We start from the raw sequence: 22,150 nt of genomic DNA on the forward strand, positions 1-22,150 counted from the left end.
ATCCGTTCCTTTACTGCGCGGTTCTACCTTGAACGATTAATAACTGGACGCCCCACTCCAGTTCTAACCAACACAGTGCTGTGCGCGTGTGTGATTTAATTACTCTAAAATGAACAAATCACGCGCACAACCTGGACACAACCTGGTCGGAAAAGAAGCAACTGTGCGGCTGGCCTAAGTGTGCCGAAAAATTTGAAGGAAGGCAGCGCATCGACAGTGTCACCGGCTGTCGCGCACTTACACGGTCACAACGTGCAATGATCCTCCGCGCGTGCATTGGCTGCGTGTGGCCCGGGGAACGACGGGTGCGTCACGGAATCGCGACGAGTGATGTGTGTGACGGATGCGGTGCAGTGGAAACACTAGAACATCTGCTCCTTCGCTGCTCCGCGTTCGCCGATGCTCGTCGCGATATGCTCGCGGCCTATAGGGCGCAGGGCATACTACCAGACTCCATCAAGACGCTATTGTGGCCGCAGGGCAGTGCGCGCACTCGTGAGCGAACGTTGGTGAGCCTCTGTGCATTCCTCGAACACACGGGCTTGACGTCCCGTCTGTTCTCCGTCAGGTAGTTACACGCAGTGACCGAACGCTCCGCGAGTTCTACCTTGAACGATTAACAACTGGACGCCCCACTCCAGTTGTAACCTACACAGTGCTGTGCGCGTGTGTGTTTTAATTCCTCTTAAATGAACTAATCACGTGCACAATCTGGACACATTACTTATTGTGTAAATAGTTTGTACATATTACTTCTCCCCCTGTCCTCTATTCCTGTCCCCTCACCTCTTTCATTTCATTTCTCCACTCTGCCTGCTGTCCTTTATTTCCGCTGCCCCAGCTCAGGTGCTTCAGTATCGATGGCAGATGCCGGGGCTAGCAAAAATCTTTTCCTTCTTTTTTACTATTATTTTTAATAAAACCACTACCACCACCACCTTTTTACTATATTTTAATAAAACCACTACCACCGCCTACTGCGCGGTTCGGGTGTCCGCCGAGATATGCGAGAAGGTTAGTGTGCCATTTCCTTTCCTCAAAAACCAAACAAAAGAAGTGAGCCGACGGCGTTCATTGAGTTCATTGGCGTTCACAACTTTGCAAAGGCCCTTCATTTTCGCGCAAGGAAAGACGCACAACCAGCTCCGTGGTTCAGTGGAGACCTCAATCTCGATTTCATGTACGTGGCGTTGGTGTCCAACTGCAAAAGCCTGCTTTGACTGCGTTCCGCACACTGGATAGACAGCGCGCCCTCCCTGCCACCCTTGGAGGTGGCATGCAGTTAATCGTTGATCGCGAGGTATTGATCACCAAATGAACGCTGCGGCCCAGCTATTGCTGCAGTGCCGCATGTCAGCCACAACGCTGTCAGCGCTAATGCATTCAGGACATACCTCTCTCTCACCACCGCCAGTTATGCACCCTTCGTTTGTTCAAAGCCACCGCCGTCTAGAACATTGTCAACGCCAATGAAGAGAGGGAACGCCGACATATTTCGCTGCGTATATCCTGGATTAGCTGAGCTAATGCTGAGCTAATCTGCACTAATTTTTTTTCTTGTTGCCGTGTAACAGCCACTACATAAGTGTTGCCGCTTCTGATTTTCCCTACGGGGGTTATAGGCCACCTTCTCCGCTTCAGACCGCCGTATATAAGAAAGGACGCGGGAAAGGCGACCGGGAATATTCATATGCTAACAGATGCGGCCGCTGACCGCGAAGCGCTCGTGTCGCGTTGGGACAAAATCCTAGCGGAGCCATTCGTCGGTAGAGGCAGTTGTGGTACTCTTGACCAGCCTCTCAGCAATGGCAGCACAGGGGTCGATGATCGGCAGTGTGCCAGACTTCGCTTTTGCGTGGGCCGACACGACAAACGGCTGCGGCGTATGCCACTGAAAATTTAAAATTGCTTTTGAAGAATGGAAATGACGCAGCAACGATCTCATTTTGTCGGACACCCAAACCGCGCCTTAAGGGAAGGGATAAAGGAGGGACTAAGAGAAGAAAGGAATAAAGAGGTGCCGTAGTGGAGGGCTCCGGAATAATTTCGACCACCTGGAGATCTTTAACAAGCACTGGCATCGCACAGCACACTGGCGCCTTTTGCGTTTCACCTCCATCGAAACGCGGCCGCCGCGGTGGTTCGAACCCGGGTTCTCCGGCTCTGTAGACGAGCGCCCTATCCAATCAGCCGCCGCGGCGGGTATACCATGGCCTGTGGCGGTTTCGGTTGGAGAAGTTCGTGTTGCGTGAGCTCCTGCTGCACATCTTTATGAATAAAGTACGATAAGGATAAAAACTGAAGCGGCTGTGTCATCGAAAAGAGCTCCTCCCGTGCTACTGCCCTTAAGAAAACGAACATTTTGCTCTTGATGCCCCTCGTCAGATAACGAAATTTCAGTGCGAAATCACTAGTTCACGACGTAAGACTAACTGACAGGTATTGTGTGAAGCTTGACCTTCGGCAAACCATAAATAAATGAAATGAACATTGCCCAACTGCGATTGGAACTCCCGAGAGCGCGAAAAGTTCGGCGTAGCTGGTGCAGTGCACGAAAGCACTGTGCTATCACCGCAGCCGATCACGCCTAAAGAAAAAGTTGAGGCGCGATCACACACGCATGTGATCAACACACACACACACGCTGATACACGCACGCCCGCACGCATACCCACGCGCGCACGCACGTCCGCACACACACACACACACACGCACGCACGGACGCGTACATGCACACGCACACACACACGCACGCACACACGCGCACACGCAGACAGACAGAGGGAGAGAGAGCCTTGCAGCACACTCTCGCGCTGAGCATTGCACATTAAAATCTTCGTCAATAGTATTGCCAAACTAATATTGCGGTAGTGACAGATGTGCGCGGCATGCGATAGCGTGCACAGTGTTGTTGCTGGAACACGGCACATGGAGCATGCGGGTTGGCGGAGAGAGAGAGAGAAACTTTATTGTAGGAGAGGAAGTCGTGGCACGCCCCTGGGTTTCCGCACGACCCCACTGCACTCAAGTGTTTATGTCCCTAAGGTCCATAACACTGGCAGCCCGGTCGGTGGCGATTGTCTGCACGGCCGGGTCCTCCGAGCGCAGCAGGGTCTCCCAGTCCTCCCAGGTCTTGAGGTCCTCTAGGCCGCGCGGGGGAGGGTCCGCCGGGCAGAGGGAGAGGATGTGGAGGGAAGAGGCGAATGGTTCTGGGCACAAGGTGCAGGCAGGAGTGGGGAAGGAGGGGTGATAGTGGGCTAGGGTCAGGGATGAGGGGAGTGTGTGTGTCTGTAGTTTGCGCCACAGTGTTGCGTGTTATAATAAGGAGGGCTGGGGCGGGGGGTAGCGCTGGCGCGATTCTCTGTAGGCCTGCGTCATCTCGCTGAACGAGTGCATTCGCTCCCTCGCGAATCCCCGATCCGAGGCCACCTGAACCCGGTTTAAAGAACCTCGGGCTAAAAGGTTGGCGGCCTCGTTTCCGGAATTCCCGGCGTAGACATTGCTGTATAAACGCGGCATTTTATAAATGGTAAATTGGCACGATGGTGAAAAAGCTCAAGACACGCATAACTGGCTCTATAGTTCAGTGGACACATCAATCGTGCTTACAGGGACGTGACGGTGGGGCCCATCTGCAAAGAACCATGCTTTCCCACAATGTTTTTTTACTTAGCAATACCAAACCGCCAAACTACCAGTAATTTGTTGTCTAAATTTGCAGGATTGTTTAAATTCAGCTATCACGCACTTTTATTTCACAAAAATTCGGCTTCCATTGCTTCGTTTCCTGCCAGGCGGCACACCGTCGTAACCAAGCTGGCCGTTGAGGCACCCAAACTGAGACTGGGGTATTCAGAATGATCGCACTGACTGTGCGGTAATGCGGAAAACTTCTTGGAAGCCAGTCGCAGTAGGTCTGCGACGACAGCGACACGAATTGGTGTCGCAAAACAGCTCATATACACTGCGCTGCGTTAACAATCACTCTATGTGAAACGGGCTTCAGGTATGGAAAATGAAAATTTGTGACACGGGCGTCTTAGCGCTTTTCCTCCATAAAAACGCGACCGCGGCGGCTGCGTTTTTATGGAGGAAAAACGCTAAGGCGCCCGTGTGCTGTGCGATGTAAGTGCACGTTAAAGATCTCCAGGTGGTCGAAATTATCCCGGAGCCCTCCACTACGGCACCTCTTTCTTCCTTTCTTCTTTCACTCCCTCATATCCCCTTCCCTTACGGCGCGATTCAGGTGTCCAATGATATATGAGGCAGATACTGCGCCATTTCCTTTCCCCCCAAAAAAACAATTATTATTATTATTATTATTGAGGAAAGGAAATGACGCAGTAATTGTCTCACCTATCACGGTGGGCACCCGAACCACGCCATAAGGGAAGGAATAAACGATGAAGGGACTGAAGAAAGAGGTGCCGTAGTGAAGGTCTCCTGAATAATTTCGACCACCTGGAGATCTTTAACGTATCGGCGTCGTCTGCGTTTCGCCTCCATCGAGAATGAGAATTTTGACCCCGACCCACGCGTCGCGGGAGGTGAGCGCATCGACAGTGCCACCGACTGTCGCGCACTTACACAGTCACAACGTGCAATGATCCTCCGCGCGTGCATTGGCTGCGTGTGGCCCGGGGAACGACGGGTGCGTCACGGAATCGCGACGAGTGATGTGTGTGACGGATGCGGTGCAGTGGAAACACTAGAACACCTGCTGCTTCACTGTACCGCGTTCGCCGATGCTCTTCGCAATATGCTCGCGGCCTATAGGGCTCAGGGCATACTACGAGACTCCATCAAGACACTATTGTGGCCGCAGGGCAGTGCGCGCACTCGTGAGCGAACTGTGGTGAGCCTGTGTGCATTCCTCAAACACACGGGCTTGACGCCCGTCTGTTCTCCGTTAGGTAGTTACACGCAGTGACCGAACGCTCCGCGAGTTCTACCTTGAACGATTAATATCTGGACGCCCCACTTCAGTTGTAACCAACGCAGTGCTGTGCGAGTGTGTGATTTAATTCCTCTAAAATAAACTAATCACGCGCACAACCTGGGCACATTTCTTATTGTGTAAATAGTTTGTACATATTACTTCTCCCCCTGTCCTCTATTCCTGTCCCCTCGCCTCTTTCATTTCATTTCTCCATTCTGCCTGCTGTCCTTTATTTCCGCTGCCCCAGCTCAGCTGCTCCAGTATCGGTGGCAGATGCCGGGGCTGGAAAAAATCTTTTCCTTCCTTTTTACTATTATTTTTAATAAACCACTACCACCACCACCACTTAGAATGCCGACTCGGCATGAAAAAAAAACACAGGGCAGGTAACACAAACGGTCAAGCATCTTTCTTGGTGTTCCAAATTTTGGTACGAACAAATGAAAACTCCAGCGTGGGTAAAGCTGCGTAAAAACGCAGCTTTTGAACACTTCGCTTTCCTATCTCATTAAGCACCAGACCTACAAGTATGATGCATTACCGTAACACTACACAACACGAAGCGAAGAACCCAGCCACGTAATGTTTGCACAGAAAGCAGCCAGGAAGACAGAGTACTTGTCTTATACCAATGCTACGTCAATGAAGCGCTAGTGTTCAAGCGGGAAACTTTGTATGAATTTTATTGAACACACTGCAAATTGCATCCAAAAGAAACTTTGTCCAAATCACCAGAAGTGCGCAAAAGTAAATTCATTCTCGGCAACTGCTACATATGAAGCAACTTCTTTTGATACCATTTAAACACCCTTCAATGCTTTGACACATGAAAAAGTGGAAGCTACACACCTGACCTACCAAGCTACACGCTGCACTCGATAAAAGAAAAACTCGGTAACTGCCAAGCTTGTTGAAACATCGGAACGAATATGAAAAGTTACGCTATACATCCTTCAATGATATAATGTACACCTTGTATAAATAAAATAATAACTGCACTTCTGGCATATCCCAATTCCAGTTAACACCCTTCTTTCCAAGGCAATTAGCATTTTGAAGCTCTTTATAATTTGAGAATTTTAGTTCGCATACAATGCATGCGACTGCGGTTCGTTGCTTAGCTTCTAATTTTGATGCTCAGAAAAGCCCCCAAAGCCAATAATTTTAACATCCCTATGTCACATGCCACAGCTTTCATTGCCATCTGCCTGCTCCTCCTGAGATACTTAGTCTTTTTGAGGCATGAGCGTTGAAACCCATCTCGTAAACTAAGACGTTAAGCTAAGAGACCGGGGAAATGTCATTACATTCTACATGAAAAAACCTTTAAGCATTCGGGGGGCTTTCCTGAGCATACCATTCTGAAATTACGGAACTATCTTAGCGAGACCAGCAGCACTGTTTTTCAAAAAATGTTTGCTGCCGTAATTCACATCACAATGTCTAAAACAACGTAGATCTATGCCGGATAATTCCATGCCCAGGTGCTACATGGAAAAAACTCCAAGCCAAGCAATTTCAGTTCCCTAGATTGCTTAGTGTAGCACCATTCTTTCGTTTTGAAGGCGTAGCTTTCCCTGCTCTCTGCTATTTACCCTCACACATGAAGTTAACCCCTCTTGAGCACATGAGTGTTCCATATGGTCCTTTCAACTATGAGACCAAGCAAGGCAGCAAGCAGAGAAATGGCGTTTGTCATCGACTTCTCATGTAGGAACCTCGCAGGCTTCAAGGGGCTTTTTTACCAAATGGTAAGAGCACACCTTCTCCGACCAAATCAGTTTCAGTCAAGTTTTTATGACAACATTTACAAAAAAGGTTCCAATACAAATTTAAAGCAAACCATCATCTAAAGACAACAGAAGAAAAAAATTGCTTCAACAACTTCTGAAAGCAAACCATATGAAAACATTTACTCAAAAAAAGTTTCAGTAGAAATTTGAAGCAAACCAACATGTAAAGACAACAAAAAACAAACAAGCTGCGTCCACAACTTTTGAAATCAAAGCAACTGACAATATTCACACAGAAAAACTTTCAATACAAATTCAAAGCAAGCCAATATGTAAAGACAACACAATAAAACAAACAAAAAAGTTGCTTCAAGAACTTTTGAAAGCGAACCAACTGACAGCATTTACAGACAAAAAGTTCCAATACGAATTCAAAGCAAATTAACATGTAAAGACAACAAAACAAACAAAAAAGTTGCTAACAACTTTGGAAAGCAAACCAACTACTGACAAGAAAAGGCACCCAATGAAGGAAAAAAGAAAAGCAAGAAATTATAAATTAAAGCATCGGTAGAAACAAAAGTGTTCCCCAATTTTTTTACTTAAAAAATGTTGAACTAAATGGAAACAAAAATAAAGCACATCTAATTTAAGCACAATGCCTTACTCACCATTTCCAGAGAAAAAAACAGAGGGCTTTCAGTCACCATAATACTTCACAGAGGTTCCAAGATGAATCTTGAAAAAAGTAAAACAGGGAATCAAATTCCACAAAACATATCGAATTCATTGCTCTTCTAAGGTAAAGCGGAAGCAAATGTGCCATGTAGTACAAATAAACTTCGAATCAGTGACATTTGCAGCCACGCAGCAGCTCCTACAGCGAAGGCCTGAGGCATGAACCTTTCCACAAACAATCATCAGACAAGCCCTTCACATCGCCAGTGAGTTCTCACCTAAGAAAGAAACCCTTACTACAGAGCAATGCTAGGCCTGAACCCCTCCGTGCTTCAATTAGACGGCGGCGCTTCGTTCATGAACTGCCATGGCAATATGCGGTGGTCGATCACACACACCTGCTTAGCCTCTTTCCGTACTCCTTAGATGGTGTGCGCAGGTGTGCAGAAGAGGGCAGGGGGCGCAAACCTCCCTTCGCACCTTCCTCACACCGGCGAACGTCGGTGAAGCCCGAACGCCAGAGTTTAGAGGTAATATAGAGTAGAGGAGAGGCGCGGGTTGTGCTCCGCGTGCATCGGCTGGCCGCCGAGGAAGGCGAGCTTGTGGGCGTACTGGCACTGGGCCGGCACGCGGATGGTGAAGTACAGGTGGGTCAGCTTGAAGGCCAGGAGCTGCATGTGGTCCGGCTTGAGGCCCGTCGTGGCGTAGATGACGTTGTAGTGGGACGGGGCCACGGTGCTCTGGCGCACGCTCTGTGACGCCAGGAAGAAGTCGTAGCGCTCGGGGCGCGTCACCTCGCTGTCGACCACGGTGCCCGGCAGCGGGTTGGTCACGTTCTCACGGTTCGACAGGAAGGAGAGCGTGGAGATGTGCCTGGTCCCCACCACGAAGGCCATCTTGTGCTGCACGCCCGGGAAGAGCGCTTGCACCGAGGCCACGGTCTGATCGATCTCCCACTCCTTCACCTGCGCCGCGCACGCCTGAGACACGCTTCAGTCGCGCCCACTGCCGCCACCAGCATCACCTGCCAGTGCAGTTCTGCTGACTGCAGAGGGCATTGGAAGTTACCAAAAAGTCAGTGGACGGTTGGTGGCTCAAAAACAGAGAGGTGACATAAGGTTAAAAGCCCAGGGCTGAAAACGCAGAATTGTGGGACCAATTTATAGCACAGTTAAATAAAAAAAACTTATGAGATCACTGTGGCACGCGCACTAGAGGATTGCGTAAGTATTGACGCCTCCTTGCCCCTCTTTGCCCCTGTTTGCCTAAATTAAGTTCCATCATTGACCATTTTGAGTTTATAAAGTTGGCGCCACGCTTCGTTTTTAAATTTGGCGCCATGGTTCGCTACGTCTACACTTCCGGTTTTTCAGATTTGGCACAAAGCTTTAGGTCCACCAATTTCCGGTGTTTTAAAATTCTGCGCCATTAGTGTTGGGCCCAGACCACTTTTGGGACATTTTTGGCTCCATTATTTACTATCCCACTAGCACCTCATGATTTCTCCTGCGAGATTTTTGGCTGCTGAATCTAATGCAAACATTGTTTTTCTTATAACTCAATTCGGTCGAACATTATCGTGATGACAAGCTCCTAATGACACAAAACCGCAAAAAATGTCATGCAATGCGTACGCATTAATAAAAAAACTGAGCCGGGGCCAACTGCGCATGCGCTACCCAGGGCTCCAGGCAGCGGCGTGTAGTAACCAGGAGCTTCACCAGGAGCTTTCACCCAAGCCCCAGTGGCAACCACGCTGGTGTATATTGATGGAACGGGGTGGAAGCCCGCGCGCAAGTCTAATCTGCTTATCGCCACTTCTTCGGGCTTCCAACACCGAATTTTATTGTTGCACATCATCATACAGCCCCCGTCACCTCATGTGGAAACCACCAAAAAAATATTATGCTAAAACTTTCCATTACCGCACTGTAATACCGCGAGCCTGGTCCCGAGGAAGACGTGCATGCCTGTCACATACTTTCTAGCCGTGCTTTCCTCATGGAAGATCGATCGCCCACGCAGGTGCCGTCTGCAAAGTTTCCAATACCCGAACATTTTCTCATGCTATTCGGAACTCCCGGGAATCAAATCAGTGCGTGCGTAGATGGCAGATGCTCAGACCTCGTCTCTTGATTCGTAATCATATTCTATTAGTCCGAAATTCAGCCTGCCTTGCGATAAAAAGTTACCGTTCTAGGAAGAAAATTTAAGTTTACTTTGGAATAAAAGCTTTCTGAATTCCCTCCAATGCTTCGGGAAAACGTTATGCGTGGTCCACTACTGCAGCTTCCTGCGGGATCACACTTCCAACACGAAGTCCGCATCATCTCCAGCGGACACGAAATGTAAAAATACCTGCCTAGTCTGCAATGTAAACGACACTTAAAGAACAGCTTGTACAGATAGATAAGCCAAGGGTGGTCTAAATTATCCCCGTGCCCTCCACTACACCATATCTCGCAGCTTTCATGCAGCTTTGATACGCTCAGTGCCAAACGTTTTCAGGCGATTGAGTATACATCTCGTTTGGTTCGAAAAGCTGTCCTCGTATTCGGCCCCGCCTGTCGGGAATAATCGGGGGCTGCGTAACACAAAACTTATCACGCCAACCGTTTTCCGTAGAATGTTGCGGAAGTGTCCTACGATTCAGCGTTTCGCGAGCATAAAATTAACTAGCCAGTTCGAGCCTAGCTCAGGGCAGCGATTCTAACCGACGCCTAGAGTCGGGGCTGCTTAAAAAATCTCATCACAGCAAGTTTTGGTTCTTCTGACTGATGATTGACTGGTGTGTGATAGGCTCTGGCGAATTAATGAAATCACTGTATTAATTGAATAACTGATATAATAAATGAATAAAAAATAGAAAAAGGGGTGTGCAAAGATTTTAAAATCGTGAGATTGAAAAGAAAATGCTTGACTAGGCTAATTTAGAAAATTTGGAGGGTGTAATAGATCAATTTTTTTTATTTTAAAACAAATAAAAAAGAAAAATGCGTTCAAAGGTGTCATATTGCTCAGAATGGAAAGCCTAAACGCTACGATATCGTGTTATACCCTTTCGGCGAGCCGTAAGTGTTCTCTCTAATTTTTTTAATGTGATAGCATTAAAAACGGCATAAAGGCGAAAGCTCTCCCACAGTATCTACGTGAAGCATCGACCTTAAGGTGGACTTATCTCTCTCCACCCTCCAGCTGTCAACTGCCCTCTCGTCGCTTAAATCTAGCGACCAGAAGTACGTGGCGTGGCGTTGCCTGTCCAGGGAGTCATCAATGCGTTGCAGAGGATAAACGCCTTTTTTGGTTACTGTGTTTAGACGGCCGTAATCAACACAAAACCGTAGGGTTCCATCTTTCTTCGCCGCTAGAACCACAGGCGATGTCCACGGGCTCGTCGACGGCTGTGTCACGTCGTCTTGGAGCATTTCTTGAGCTTGTGGGCCAATGGCATCACGTTCCTTCGAAGAGATCCGATAAGGCGGCTGGCATGACGGTCGCTGATTTGAATCAACTGTAATGCGGTGTTTTGTGAGCGGAGTCTGCCTAACCTTGGAGGACGAGGCAAAATAGTTGTGGAAAGATTCGATAGTGCTCTCCAGACAGCGTTCCTGATTAGACGGCAGGTTCGGGTTCACGTCGGTTTTGATGGGAGTGGTCGGTGCCTCCACTGATGCCGTGATTTCGGACAATGCGTGCGTTCCCGCGAATTCACTAAGTTCTTCGAAATAGGCAATAGCTGTTTTGCCGGGCGAACACTGAGGTTCAGAATCGAAATTGGTCACCAGAAGTTCGGTTCGCCCACTGCTTAATTCAATAATTCCGCAAGCTACACAGACTTGCCGACACCGGAGCAGCGAGATGTTGGTTTCAGCGATGCCACGAGTGCTGGGGCTCTTATCGCACTCTGTAGTGACAAACATGCTCGCTCTTGACGGGATCAATATGTGGTCGTCACAGACGCATAACTTAGCCCTGCGTGGCTCGGTATCGTTGTCGACAGGACCTTGGGTGGAAAACGACACGATTAGCTCCTGAAGGTTGATAATGGCACCGTACTCGTGAAGGAAACCCAAACCGAGTATGAGGTCCTTGGAGCACTCGGTTAACATAACAAAGCAAACTGGGAAAGTAACACCGCAGATCTGGATTCGCGAAGCGCAGACACCGCTCGAAGTTACCACATGACCACCAGCTGTCCGGATCTGCGGCCCAGATCAAGAGGCCAGTACCTTCCTCAGGGCCGTGGCTAACCGTCTGCTCATTACAGAACGATCGGCGCGGATATCCACGAGTGCGGTAACGTCGTGGTTGGCGGCGGATACCAGAATTTCGGCGGAAATCAGTCGGTCACAGCACATCACCGAGGTCGTCGGGTCAGGTCGTCGTCGGTGGGAGGGTCACGGCGAATCGTCGGGTGGAGGCTCTTGACTCGGTCCAGTAGCGGCAGGCCTACCCCCGGAGAACGCCGTCTTCAGTTTTCCCGACGTGAGAAGGTACCTCTAAACTTGCCAGAGGACGACGGGCGGCCGGGCGAAGAGAACCGCCTTGGGGATGGCGATCGGGGCTGGCGTCGCTGCAAGGTCGAGGACTGCACGTTATCAGCCAGGTACAGCTTGATATCCCTTGGTCGTTTACCGTAGCGCGGTCGAGGAAACCTTCTTAAACCTATTCTGCGGTAGGAGGAGTGGTGGAGGATGTGGCCGGGCTCCCCGCTGTGGTAACAGAGCGGTCGATTGTTTGGCGTACGCCACACGTGCGCTTTGCTCATGGGGGGCCTGGACTCCTGCGGCACGGAGGGTACTGTTGCGAATGGGTACTGCGCAGAGCTGCCACAGGACCGACGGGGGAAAAGGCTCGCATCGCTGGCCCGGGACTTCGTAGCGCGTCGCTGTACGTCATAACGGAGGGCGCCGGGTGTGGAGCTGAGGTTGGCTGCACAACTCGTTAGATTTCTTCACGGACCACGTCCGTTGCGGCAGTGACGCTGACCTGTGGAGCTTCAAAGCGAACCTTCGCCAGTTCCTCGCTCACAAGACTCTTTACAAGCTCCCGAAGCTCCTCGGCGGGTAGCGACGTATGCGTGCACTGGGAAGCGGCTGCTACAGTAACCTGACGTTCGTAGTGCGAGCTTCGTTCCTGCAAAGAGCGCTCGATACCCGTTGCCTTTTTGGTGAAGTCGGACACTGTTGGGGCCGGTCACGGACCAGTCCGGCCAACAGCTGCTCTTTTACTCCGCGCATTAAGTGGCGTACCTCTTGGCTTCGGGCATAGCAGGGTCGGCCCGGTTAAAGGGACACTGAGGAGAACCCTATCAAAATTTTTTTGTTAGCAATATCTGATAGTTCGGCATTTCATGGCTTTGTGGACGCTTGCCCGGGAGCGAAAGGTGCATTTATTTCAAAGAAATTTGGATTCGAATTTGAAAAATTTTTTTCCCGCCGCTCCGATTCAAACTCGAGAACTCTTATGACGACACGGAGAATTCTTATGACGACACAGAACGGAGTGACGTGAAACGTGGCGTAAACGGAGACTCCGTGATTTCTGGGAGGTAGCGGTGCGGTGCGCTACCTGCCTTTCCAAGCCTCAGAGATTCGTGACCTCCATGAAGTAAGAAAAATTCCTCCATGGTGGCGCCTCTTTCCTAGGAAGTCATCACGCTTGTAGTTGCGAGATTGGCCTGCGGCGGCGATACCTGTATTTTGGTTCTTGCTATTTTCTACATTACAAGAGCTTTGTTTTCAGGAAGGGTGGCGTTTTTGTGATCAGGAGCTGGTATTCTATGGATACAAGCCAACTTCAATTTCTCCTCAGTGTCCCTTTAAAACAGTCGCGTCATGTCCTCTATGAACATCGCGACACTCTCATTCGGCTCCTGTGATCTCGAGTGCAGGGCGATTTCAGCTTTCTCTTTTCTTTCGCTGCTGGTAAGTGTCGCTAGCAGCTCTCGACGAAAAGCCTCCAAGGTGGCAAAGGAAGTTTCGTGGTTCTCAAACCACGTTTTGGTCGAGTCCTGCAGCGCAAAGTAGACGTTGCGCAATTTGCGCTCGCCATCCCTCTCATTGAAACCCGCCACTCGGTCGGAGCTCGCCAACCATTCTTCAACGTCCCCGAACCTGTCCCCGTAGAACGGTGGCGGCGACCGAGGTGCGTGAAGGACGAATGGTGGGGCATTCACGGAGTGATGAGTTGTCTGGCTAGCCGCGGTGGATATGACCCTTACAGGCACTGTCAGTTGGCCGAACTCCGATTGTAGGCCTCGCAGACGGCGGCTCACCTTGTAGACGGGCGTTGAGTCCACGCGCGGAGAACCGGCGTAAAGAGTGCCCTCGTAGTCAGAGTACATGGGACGCTACCCAGCGGCTCCACCAAATATGTCACCGATAAACGGCCGAAGCATACAGACGAGGTTTAACTAGACGTGCTGGGCGAGAAAGACAGCACGGCGCTCGAGCGAAGAAATGACAATCCTCTATAGCCCCTCAAGTGCGCAAGGCAACAGTTCGGCCGCGGTATGGCGCAACTGGATTGATTGGTATTGTGGCAATAGCCTCCCAAAGAACAATGTGTGTGAAAGTTAGGCTTTCTGCATCTATTGCTTCTCGCAGAGCTCAGCAGTAGCCACCTGGGTCTCAATGGCCCACCGGTGACTGTGTTTGAAATGGCCACCGTGCAGTGTGGAGGCATATCGTATAACCGGTCCCCCACTGCGCCGGCAGTGGTATGAGGACTCGCCGCAACCTCACACATTTTGCATAGTTGCATAGAAAAGAACTGAAGTTGATTGGGCAGTGGAAGACAATGGACTCAAAATTGCAATAGAATCATACTTAGAATAAAATAAAAAAGAATAGACTGGTGAGGTAAAGAAGAATGCGGTCATATTTCTTCTGCATTAATTGAAATGATCGCTGTACATTTTTTTTTGTCTTAACAGCTACGAAATACTCTACAGCAGACATTTATCAAGAGTTCGCAGTTTGGAGGGACAAATTGAGTAAGTTTTTTCTGTCTCGCCAGGACGTTTTAACGCCCGAAAAATACTTGCCGAGATGCATTGAGTATTCGCGCCTATGTATCTGTTACGAGTGGGGACGAACGCTTCAAAACAGGTCAGAAAGATGTTTAGACAAATTCTTGCTGCGTCCTTCAGTGTCCCGTCCATGGAGGCGGGAAAGAGAAGATGATGCAACGCCTGTACCATCCATGACATGCAGTTTTCGAGGCCACGCGGTGCCACATACCAGGGCATAATCACGTCTTCGAAATTCGATTTTTCCAATAGCCACGAAGAGAAGGCGGGTGTGCCTCTCGACTCCTAAATGATCAAAACTATAAGGACTGACATCCCGTGCCAAAAACTCTTGCTGACAGGAATAGATTCTCGATGTATTTCTTCCGAAAGTTAACAGAAACTGTATTGGAATTTTTTTAGGGGATGGCATTAGCATCCGCCAGCTACGTGTCTGTCATTGAAACTATCTGAATAACCACAATAGTTATGTAGCAAGCGATTACAAGTTAGCTAAGCAGCATACTTTAAACGTGATTAGATTTTATTTGGATGTTTATGGTTAATTATTTATGTGTGTTTAACGTCTCAAAGCGAATTAGGCTATGAGGGACGCAGTACTGAAGGGCTCCTGATATTTCAGATGTTCACCACTACTTCCGTCACAGCGCAAAATGCCTGCACTACGCACCTGCACTACATTATCTGCACCTGCATTAGATGATTTTATTAACACAATACTGCAGAACTCAAATGGTCCCGGCAAGATGAAGAAATTTGCACTAGAAAGAACTGCACATAAATAACAGCGCGACGGACGGGGAAATCAGAGAGAGAAACAAACACTTTCGCTGACTATAAAATGGAAGCAAATTTTATTTCATTGACGCAATTTATACTCCAGGGTCATGTCCACAGCATAAAAAATTAAAAACTTTAAAACCCAGCAACACGATACTCCCGCGTTCTTTGAAACGATGACTCACGTCGTGCACATATGGAATCGCAACAGTTTTTTCACGTTACTCTTATTCCTGTGTCGTCGTGGCTGCCAGGTAGAAATCTTCCAAAATTTTGTAGCAATCACTACAAAGAACAGCGTCCGGGAATCCGGCGAGGCGCAACCTTTGCAGTTGGTTCTTAAAGCTTTGTTCGCTACGATGCAGTCATAACCTATTGAGGGTGCTTATCAAGGCTCTTGTTACTATCTATTTATAAAACTCTCTTTCCTTGCCAGCAGTGCCGGACCCTTTCCTGGTGAGAAAAACCTGAGGATGTTTCAAGTAGCTCGAATAACAGTGCCCGCAAAGCGCGAACATTTTCTCGGTCGACTTGAACAACTTATACTGCTCTCTCCCGCACGAGTTGTTGTTAGAGGCGGTAAAGGAAAGCATCGAAACAATGGAAACCGTTAGGTTTCAAACTGCCGGTGACATTACATGTGCGAGTTTCCTTAAGTCCTGGGGTTTTATCTGCTCTCAACCTTCATAACCTTTAAAAATATACTTTACATCCAGAAAAAAGGAGTATGTATAGTATCATGCGTGGCGCCGCTTCTCAGCGATCTGCTACTTGGCCGCTGTGACAGAAAACTGAAAACAGCCCTCGAAAACAGCAGCTCGCTCAACGTGTTCCGCTATGTGGACAGTTTTCTGAACGTCTACAAGGCCTCTACCTTGGGACCCCAGAGTGATGTAGGGGAACTTTTCAAGATCTTCGAAGATACTTTTAAAGATTTCACTCTGACGAAGCAATTACCGCAAGACAACCCTGTGCAACTCCTGTTTCTGGACTGTTCGTTTACCCAGAGCACATCTGTTGGTGCTACTCCCCGCGCTCAAAGAAAGGTCTCGTGCCTTACAGTTCGGCTCACACAAAACTTGTAAAAATAGCAGTATCAACAAGCGCCTTGAAAAGCACCCTCAATAGGTCATGTCTACATCGCAGCGAAGAAAGCTTTAAGAACCAATTACAAGGTCTGCGCATCGCAGGATTCCCGGATGCTGTTCGTTGTAGTCTTGGCTACAACATTTTGAAAGATTTCCACCGGGCAGCCACGACGACACAGGAACAAGAGGAACGTGAAAGAACTGTTGTGATCCCGTATGTGCATGGCGTGAGTCATCCTTTGAAGAAAGTTTTGGGGCGGTGCTACGTAAGTGTGGTTATTTTCTGCACCTTGACAAAGTAGAAAAGCTTTACAAAATCCTCAATCGAAAAGAGAAGTCCCCGAAACAGTGCGAAGGGAAACACGAAAGGCCTTTCACCGAATGTAAAAAAAGAAGTGGTCTACGATGAGCCTTTGTCCTGTAGATCAACCAACATAGACTGGTCGTTTAAATGATAGGCTGCGAGAACATAGCAGACATATCAAAAACAGCACGAGGAAAAATCTGCCTGAACACGTGGCCACCTGCAAGTGCACTGCAATTCTTGACAAAAGCAAAGTACAAGAACAGCTTTCGCAAGAATTATTCGAAGCGCATGTTATTCATAAAAACCAGTGAAGCGCGTGAGCACACCTTCTATCACTTTGAAAAGAAAAGAGATTAGTTTCCTTGATTGCTACGAACACGAGAGAATCTTGGTGCTTTGTGTTAAAGTTTTTGTTTTTATTCTGTGGGCGTGACACTGGAGTATAAATTTCGTCAGTGCAATAAAATTTTCTTTCACTTCATAGTCAGCGCTCGTGTTTGTCTCTTCCTTATCGTCCCGTCTGTAATGATACAACTGGCCCCGATAATTCCGCTCTTGTAGAATGAACTAGTATTCGCAAAGCCAATAAATGGTAACAGTTCAATGGCCACAGAACTAAAATTGTAGAGAACACTTAAGCTCCACCCTAACGGCATGACGTGACAGCATAATAGGTTGATTCCCGTATATGCAGAAGGTCATTCGCTACAATCATAGAACCATGAGAGTCATCATACCCCTCCTAGCGCAGTGGTACAGCGGTGCAGCGATTAAGCGATGCGCCACTGGCCTGCGATAGCAGGTGCTCCCAGCGGTGGGCCTTGTGCGGCCCAGGTTGCTCTTTTCAAGCGACCAATCATTATTTTAAACTGCCACGGCGGGCAGTTTGCTCCCTATCCGCTGGGCAGGTTATGACGACGTTGCAATGTCATGTGGCGTATGCTGCCTTCCTGCCTTCTGCACTATAAACAGAAAGGAGTAAAAAGTGGAGTAAGCTGTCCTCAAGCGCACACCCTATTGTGAAAGGCGGTGCGCTAGAGGACAGCTTACTCTCTTTCTACTGCCATGCAAGCGTATTCGTGTTTGGGGAGTAGGTTGGTCTCTGTGCGCAACCAGCTGTAATATCCATGCTCGTGACTTTTCGCTCACAACGCCCACAACGCTGAGTTTTCTGAGTAAAGAGTTGCCTTGCCCACCTGGGGGATCTCTCCGTCGGACACCCCGTCGCGGAAGAAGATGGTGCGGTTGGGCGAGGTGCCGTCGTTTCACTGCGAGTACTTGAACAGCGCTTCAAGCAGCAGCGAGGCGAGTGAGTTGCCCAGCTCCTGTTGGGTGGCGTGGAAGGTGACGCGCGAGTACCATCGCGTCAGGTTCTTGTTCATGCTGGCCACGGAGGCGCTCGTAGAGCGATGGGGTGAGCTCGAGTTGCGATAGGTGTCGCAGCCGATCACCATGGTGCTTACCAGCGGGATTTCCAGACACCAGGCCTCGCCGCCCAGCTTGCAGTTCAGCTGCACCGCCACCTTGGTGGCCACCGAGCGGATGTTCTTGCGGTTGCCGATGGTGCGGGCGAGGATCACATGGAACGCGTACCGAAAACAATGAGGGCATTCGTCACCACTCCGCACCGTACTGCGTTAGCCATAACACTGATTTCTCCAGTCTACTTATTCCATATGCCGATACAGCTACTTGTTATGTTAACATTTACATACACGTCTATCAACTTTCACACCTAGACAGCCCTCACATCGCTCTTGACGTAAGTGTTCAAAGCGCAGGGAAAAGAACCAACAGCTAATATTGACAGTAATATACATTGCAGCACGACCAACCAGACATGGACGCGCCTGGCCAGAGACTTGCTAGGTGCTCAGCATGTCAAATGAAGTGATTATTCTTTTTGCGCACAGTGTTCTGGCCAGTTATGATCAACTGGAGCCTCCAATTATACAAACGAAATCAACTGAAGAACAACTGAAATGAGGTAATTCAAAACTATTTGAGTCCTGAAAAGCACACCACATCACACTATACCACACCATTCCCTATTTTTGCACTAAAACGGCCAAAGGAACACTCACTTCAACTGATTCCAATTGTGTTTCAAGGAAGCTGAACTCAGCGCTTCATAATAAAGATAATAATAATGCTTGTTTGCATCAAATACAATATACAGGATGCTGGAGGTATGCAGAAAAAGCTATCATGAAGACCACTTGACGAAGCCGCAGGCCCTCTGTACAATGGTCATCTTACAGCATCGCAGAAACAGGCTCCAGAGATCTCTTGAAAAGTAAATTCAGAGTTTTTACTGGATCTCGCTACCCGCTTCGGGCGACAAAGAACAGTAGCCTCGGCCAACCGGTCTCTGGAGGCCGAGGTCGACGCAGACCTTCTTGATGATGTCGTAGCGGTCCTAGCGGTTGTTGGGAAGCACTATCAAAGCCACCTGAATATTGCCCCCTCTGGCAAGATGGTGCAGAGCTCCCACGAAGCCGGAGGGCCGGTCGTCGTCCAGCAGCACCAGGCGCGGATCCCGATCTTGACGCCCATGGGCGGGCACACGGATATCAGGGTGCGTACGAACTCCGTCACATTGGCCTCCTCGCGTCGGTGGCAGAGGATGATCCACGACTCGACGGCGAATGGTGCAGTATCTGTCTCATATATCGTTGGACACCTGAACCGCGCCGTAAAGGAAGGGATAAAGGGTGCAGTAAAGGAAGGAAGCAAGAAAGAGGTGCCGTAGTGGAGGGCTCCGGAATAATTTCGACCAGCTGGGGATCTTTAACATGTACTGACATCGCACAGCACACAGGCGCCTTAGCGTTTTGCCTCCATAAAAATGCAGCCGCCGGTGTCCCGGGAATTCCCCGGGAATTCCGGATCATTAGCCGAGCGCTCTAACCTCTGAGACACCGTGGCGCGAAGGTACCTCTTTTTCCATTTCTTTTTTCACTCCCATCTTTATACCTTCCCTTATCGGCGCGGTTCAGGTGTCCGCCGAGACATGGACAGATACTGTGCCATATCCGTTCCCCAAAAACCAATTTTCTAGACAATTTCCAGGCGCGGTTCAGGTGTCCAAAGATATATGAGACAGATACTGCGCCATTTCCTTTCCCCAAAAACCAATTATTATTATTGGACAATTTCCACCCGCCGCGGTGGCTCAGTGGTTAGGGCGCTCGACTAGTGATCCGGAGTTCCCGGGTTCGAACCCGACCGCGGCGGCTGCGTTTTTATGGAGGAAAAACGCTAAGGTGCCCGTGTGCTGTGCGATGTCAGTGCACGTTAAAGATCCCCATGTGGTCGAAATTATTCCGGAGCCCTCCACTATGGCACCTCTTCTTCCTTTCTTCTTTCACTCCCTCCTTGATCCCTTCCCTTACGGCGTGGTTCAGGTGTCCAACGATATATGAGACAGTTACTGCGCCATTTCCTTTCCCCAAAAAACAATTATTATTATTATTATTATTATTATTATTTTTATTATTATTATTATTATTATTATTATTATTATTATTATTACAAGAAGGCGGCCACCAACAATGCACTCGGTCTGGTTTCCGCTTCGTCCACAAGACGCTTCTGTCATGCAGCAAAGTGATCTAAAAGGAACGCTAATAATCTGGTGAAGCCAATTATAAGTCATGTACTAGCGAAGAAATCGTCTACGCGCGTCCTCTTTTGCAGCGGTCTGCATCCGCGTGGGAATCCGGAAAAACGGAGCTAACTCAGTCTTCTAGATCGCTGACAGCCATGCGTGGCGCGGCAGGCAGGGGCGCGCGTTCGAAAGGCGTACATATGCGATTGGTGTATGAGCATTCGGTCACGTGGTGGAGGCTCTGTTCACGTGCTGAAGGATCTCACAATGCACATCGGTGGAACGCAGCACTCCAGCTGTGCTCTTTACATTATACTCGGCGGAAGGTAAGCCCGCTGGCATGCGACCGTTGCCAGCAAGGGCGCATACAGGTATAACAAAGCAATGCACATATATCTAAGAAACCGTAGGGCGCAATTATTTCGTTTAGACAAAGTTAAAACGAATGAGCTGTTTGGTTATTCTGTGGATAATATTTGTTAGGTAGCATTTTGGTATTTCCTGCTAGACAGATCTCTTAAGAAACGTGTTTAGACGCTAACATGGTACAATTTTCCCTCAGCGTGCGATCGCACCCTAGCAAAATTCTATATAAAGGAAAAAGGCAATAAAGCTTACTTGACCAAAATACCCGACACTAAAATATAAATACGAGAACCTCGCTCAGGTTGATGAAGATGATTTCAAGACACAGTGTAACGTCGGGAGAGGAACAGCATGAAATGACGGCGGAAACAACACGCGTCCACAGTGGACCATTTTTCACTGCTGATTGTTATTCCATCAGTAAGGTTTATAAAAAATAATCCATAAATTGACAGCAACGGTGTTTACGTTGACTACATGAAAGAACTCGCACTCTTTCCTTCCTACAATGCAATTACAAGATTAGTCGGCGGTATCATGCAATACATAAATAAAGCTTCAATACAAGGGTGCAGTTTACAGTTCTGGTGGGTCCTGAGGGATGCCTCAAATAGTGGCGAACAAAAAGCGCACGTATTTTTTGCGCAAACCGGAAACAAGGAAATCCAAAACTGTAAAATTCCTCTGCAAAGTGCGCAAGAAGTTTGATACACTAAGCTGGCAGGTGAATGGTAGACTGAACTGAACATTGAAGCAATAATTGAAGCTACACCTTGTAAAGCTCATATTAGAAAAATGAAACTCGCACGGTGTAAGAGTGCTTCATTTAAAATATTTTATCTCGTGTTCACATTGGGCACAAACACATTACACACCGCTTTATTCTCACAAAAACTAGAAAAAGTGATCTGCGACTGTCGCTGTAAGAGTGTTCCCCATAAACCACATTTATTTTTGATGCACAAAAGTGGAGAAAAAGTTAATAAAACCATTTCGCGCAAGTTTACATCGAACACATAACTTCTTATCCCAGTTTGCACTAATGGAATGAACTTTAATGTTTCTGATTTATCAGTTTCACACACAAGCAAACTGCTAAACCAGTTATGCGAGCAAAAAAAAAACATTTTAGCTCTTGCCCACTAAGAGAAAGTTGCATTTTGCGACTGATAACCTTGGATGGTTTTGTGACATAAAACAGAACGCACTGAAGCTGTCGCATCTCACCCCCAGCTTCAACGGTGAGCGCAGGAAAAGCTTATCTCTAGTTATTAAGCGAATATAGCGCAGTGCATACAACTTCGTGGGCCGATGCCATATAAACAAAGCTGGATGGAGCACACCTCAACCAAAATGAAAAGCAATTCGTAAGCAATGGTTAGAGGTCTACGCCAGAGGAATAACGCTTTCATACTAGCACGCATCACAACTTTGGCTATTCTTCGCCGTCCTCCGAGGGCTGCTGTCTGAGTGTAGCGCGTTTTGGCGAGCCGATTCCCGTATATTCACACGCACTGAGACTGTTCACCTTTTTCTGATACGGGCCTCTACACTTCTCCGTTTTACGTTCTTCTCTAGGGCAAGAATTTTTATTAACGTCGCACAAAAACCATTCC

The 22,150-nt window shown here is 48.4% G+C and overlaps 1 protein-coding gene across 1 annotated transcript; it reads right to left on the minus strand.

The window, feature by feature from the left end:
- Window positions 1-7,874: 7,874 nt before the first annotated feature.
- LOC144123669 (piwi-like protein 1) lies at window positions 7,875-19,114 on the minus strand. Its single transcript, XM_077656458.1, has 5 exons — window positions 19,022-19,114; window positions 18,874-18,977; window positions 17,877-18,190; window positions 12,340-12,533; window positions 7,875-8,315 (listed from the first exon to the last, which is right to left on the minus strand). Exons 1-5 carry the CDS (start codon window positions 19,112-19,114, stop codon window positions 7,875-7,877), a joined length of 1,146 nt encoding a protein of 381 aa, XP_077512584.1.
- Between the last annotated feature and the right edge of the window lie 3,036 nt (window positions 19,115-22,150).

The sequence above is a fragment of the Amblyomma americanum genome, chromosome 3 (assembly GCF_052857255.1).
Source record: "Amblyomma americanum isolate KBUSLIRL-KWMA chromosome 3, ASM5285725v1, whole genome shotgun sequence".
In the NCBI taxonomy this organism is placed as follows: domain Eukaryota; kingdom Metazoa; phylum Arthropoda; class Arachnida; order Ixodida; family Ixodidae; genus Amblyomma; species Amblyomma americanum.